Source organism: Octopus bimaculoides, chromosome 4, assembly GCF_001194135.2.
Source record: "Octopus bimaculoides isolate UCB-OBI-ISO-001 chromosome 4, ASM119413v2, whole genome shotgun sequence".
Classification (NCBI taxonomy): domain Eukaryota; kingdom Metazoa; phylum Mollusca; class Cephalopoda; order Octopoda; family Octopodidae; genus Octopus; species Octopus bimaculoides.
In genome coordinates, this window is record NC_068984.1 from 1475205 (window position 1) to 1478670 (window position 3466).

Below are 3466 nucleotides of genomic sequence, written 5' to 3' on the forward strand. Positions count from 1 at the left end.
TACGACATGACTGCTGTTTTAGTAATAATTATTGTTTGTTTAGTGTGTTTAGTGGGAATGATTGTTATTTTTGTCCGCTTAAAGCCGACTCTGATCAGACACACCTAAAATCAAAGACGTACCATCCGTGACCATACCGTTTTTATCTACTTATGATTACATCGTCCAGTGTCTCTTCTATCCTTACAAAAATTACGAGATAAAAATTATATTGCCTTCACAGTGTTTACCGTTTTACAAAATTAAATTAGAAAATTGGACAAAACAGAGAACACAATTGGAAAAAATTAAAAAGAAAAAAGTAAAAAAGAAAACAAAAACAATTCACCACCTTGGATTGTAAAGTTGGGAGGCGCTGGGAAACCTCTCTGAGGCACACTAGCATGCTTGCAGCGTTGCCGTGGGTGATGGCAAGGCTGATGCGCTGGAACAGCCAAGAGCCCTCACGAGCCTCATCAGTTACCACCTCTGCAAAGCGAGTTGCCAGTGAAGACAGGAATCTTGCAGTTAGTAGTCTGACCCCCACCAAACGTCTCGAACGCCACAGGATGGAAAATGTTGGCTGACAGATTGCAGTATTTCAGGATTTTGTTCTGCTTTGCTGCAGAAGCTGCGGATCTCACCCTGACTGCAGCATCCAGGATGTGAGAAGAAGCAAAGGAGCCGCTAACTGTGACATCCCAGACAAGGCATCTGCTTTGCGACCAGGGGCACAGGGTGATGCCATCAGGTCTCTTCCCATCGCATCTTGACAATCCAGACAGTTCTAAGATGGAGGGGATGTTTGCCTGGGCCAAGCTCCTCTTGAATATCAGGTTTAACTCTGTATGGCGCGTGAAGCGACCAACATTCAGGCGGCAAGAAAGGCCATGGAGGTCTGTGGAGTCGAGGAGCCTGCCATAATGACAGATCAAACTCGTGCATACGTCACTTCCCACTCTGAGGGCAATGGAGACATGAAGTCCATCCAAACTGAGTTGGCCACCTACATTAGCCACAGGGATGATATCAATCCAGTTACCTGAGTATTTGGCGCTAGCAGACAGTAAGTAGCACCTTGAAAATGGGTCTGACTGGATGAAGAGGGAGTCAAAGATGGCCTTCGAAATTATGTTATCCGAAGCTCTCTGACTCCGACAGTCCTCCACCTTCTCAGGAGCAGACAAGCCCAGTTCCCTCCAGTGTTGGAGAGCTTCGTCCAACTCCCTGTTGGAACTGGTCCATGTTGGAGAGGAGAGGATGTTGCTCACCAGGGTGGAGCAGGTGTGAATGGAGGAAAGGAAGCAGGGGAGAGAGAGGGATGAACACTTAGGAAGACCAAGACCTCCAAATTGCTCAGGTAATGCAGCCTAATCGCGGGATGTTGGAGAGAGTTTGACATTGACTAAGCATTCAAGTCTCTCAAAGATTAGATTGTTGAAGCGTCGGAGGCACGATGGGAATCAGTAAGATGAGCTGACTCTGAGTAAATATAGAAGCTTAGGGATCGAGAAGTAATTCCAAAGTATGAAAAACCTCGATTGCTTCAATATTTTTCAGCAACTGCTCAAGGGCAGCCACCTTAGACTAGAAGATAGACTCAAAGGGAAGGTCAGTGATTGGGGCTCCTAGGGAGCACCGAGCCGATGGGGGAGGGGCTACAATGGAAGGGAAGGACTCTGCAAAAAGGTCAATAGTTGGTTGATGTATCGAAGCCAGGGGGTTGTGGATCCAGAGCTCTACACTTTCCACATGTTCCCTCTACAGTTAGAGATTGGCACTTCTTGATGCCAATGCAGTCTTCCTTCTTGCACACTACATCAGATTCCCAGTTTTTCTCTTAAATCACTTACACTCTGTCATATATGCACCCTGACATTACCCATCCAGCAGAGCATACTGGATTCATTTCTTTCATATCCTCAGTAGTCACAGCCCATGTCTCGCTGCCATGCAGCATAGCTGGTCGTACATAGACATCATACAATCCACCTTTCACTCTGAGGGAGAGGCCTGTCATTACTAACAGAGTTAGCAACTGTCTGAACTTTGTCTAGCTCATTCTTATTCTAGAATCTATGCTTTTAGAACAACCTCCATCATTGCTAAATTGGTCACCTAAGTAACGGAAACTGTTTACTACTTCTAAGGACCTACCAACAATAACAATGATAATATTCAACATCATAAGGGATGCAGTGGTATCATTGAAAGATTAACAGAGAAAGTAATCTTTACATGTGGCAGATGTGCAGGTACATTAAACATTAGGAGTGTACAGAAAATAGACTCCCTCAAATGACATTTGAGGGAGTCTATTTTCTGTACACTCCTAATGTTTAATGTACCTGCACATCTGCCACATGTAAAGATTACTTTCTCTGTTAATCTTTCAATGATACCACTGCATCCCTTATGATGTTGAATATTATCATTATTATTGTTGTTGTGTTTAATCCTTTCAGTGGTTGATGAATTAAGTACACATTGCATCCTAGGGTCAATGTAATTAACTTGCCCCCTCCCCTGGAATTGTTGGCCTTGTGCCAAAATTTGAAACCAGGAAGGATGGTTAACAAGGAAAATAGTCTTTGTGTGTGGAAGGTGCACAGGGACAATAAACACTAAAAATGTACAGAAAATAGACTCCACCAAAAGCCAAGTGGGATACCTAGAAGCAGTTGATAGCTTTCATTACCTAGGTGACCAAGCCAGCAGTGGAAGAGGATGCTCCGAAAGCATAGCTGCTAGAATAAGAATAGGCTGGGCAGAGTTTAGCGAGCTCCTACCTTTGTTGGTAATAAAGGGCTTCTCCTTGAGAGTGAGAGGCAGATTGTAAGATGCCTGTGTGCAAACAACCATGCTACACGGCAGTGAAACATGGGCTGTGACTGTTGAGTACATGTGTAGGCTTGTGTGTTTGGTAGTGGTGGTGGGGTGTTGCACTTTCAGCTTATCCCAGCTGGTCGTGTTGTAAATGCTCACCTTTACAATTAGTAACTGCAGCAAGTGTATGATGCTTTGAAAACCCACTACCCAGCATTGGTCAATCCAAGATATACACTCTTACAGCATGATAATGCCTCAGCACACATTGCCAATGTGACCGAGTGCAAACTTGAGGAATACGAGGGGCTTGAAGTGCTGCCTCACCCAGCCTACAGCTCAGACCTTGCACCATCAGATTACCACCTTTTCTGAGCCATAGCTCATTTCCTGCACGGACAGAGGTCCAACAATATGCATGAGGTAGAAAACAGGTGCGGGAAGTGTTTTGCCCCTAAACCAGCCAAAGAGTATAAGCATGGAATCGAGTTTCTGGCACAACATTGGCAACAAGCAATAAAATATGATGGGGTACATTTTGATGAATAAATGCTTTCCATATGTAAATTGTTTGAACTATTAATTAAAGTTTTAAATATGAAAAAACTTTTGACACAACTTAATATTCTGTAACAAAACAATATTGATCTTTTTATAAAGC

General features: G+C 43.7%; 1 protein-coding gene across 1 annotated transcript in view; it reads left to right on the top strand.

The window, feature by feature from the left end:
- Positions 1-383: 383 nt before the first annotated feature.
- LOC106869037 (cyclin-dependent kinase-like 4) overlaps positions 384-3466 on the top strand; it is a 19068-nt gene continuing 15985 nt past the window's right edge. The window contains exon 1 of the mRNA XM_014914541.2: positions 384-506. Coding sequence (XP_014770027.2) covers positions 384-506 — 123 coding nt within the window. The remainder of the gene's footprint in view (positions 507-3466) is intronic.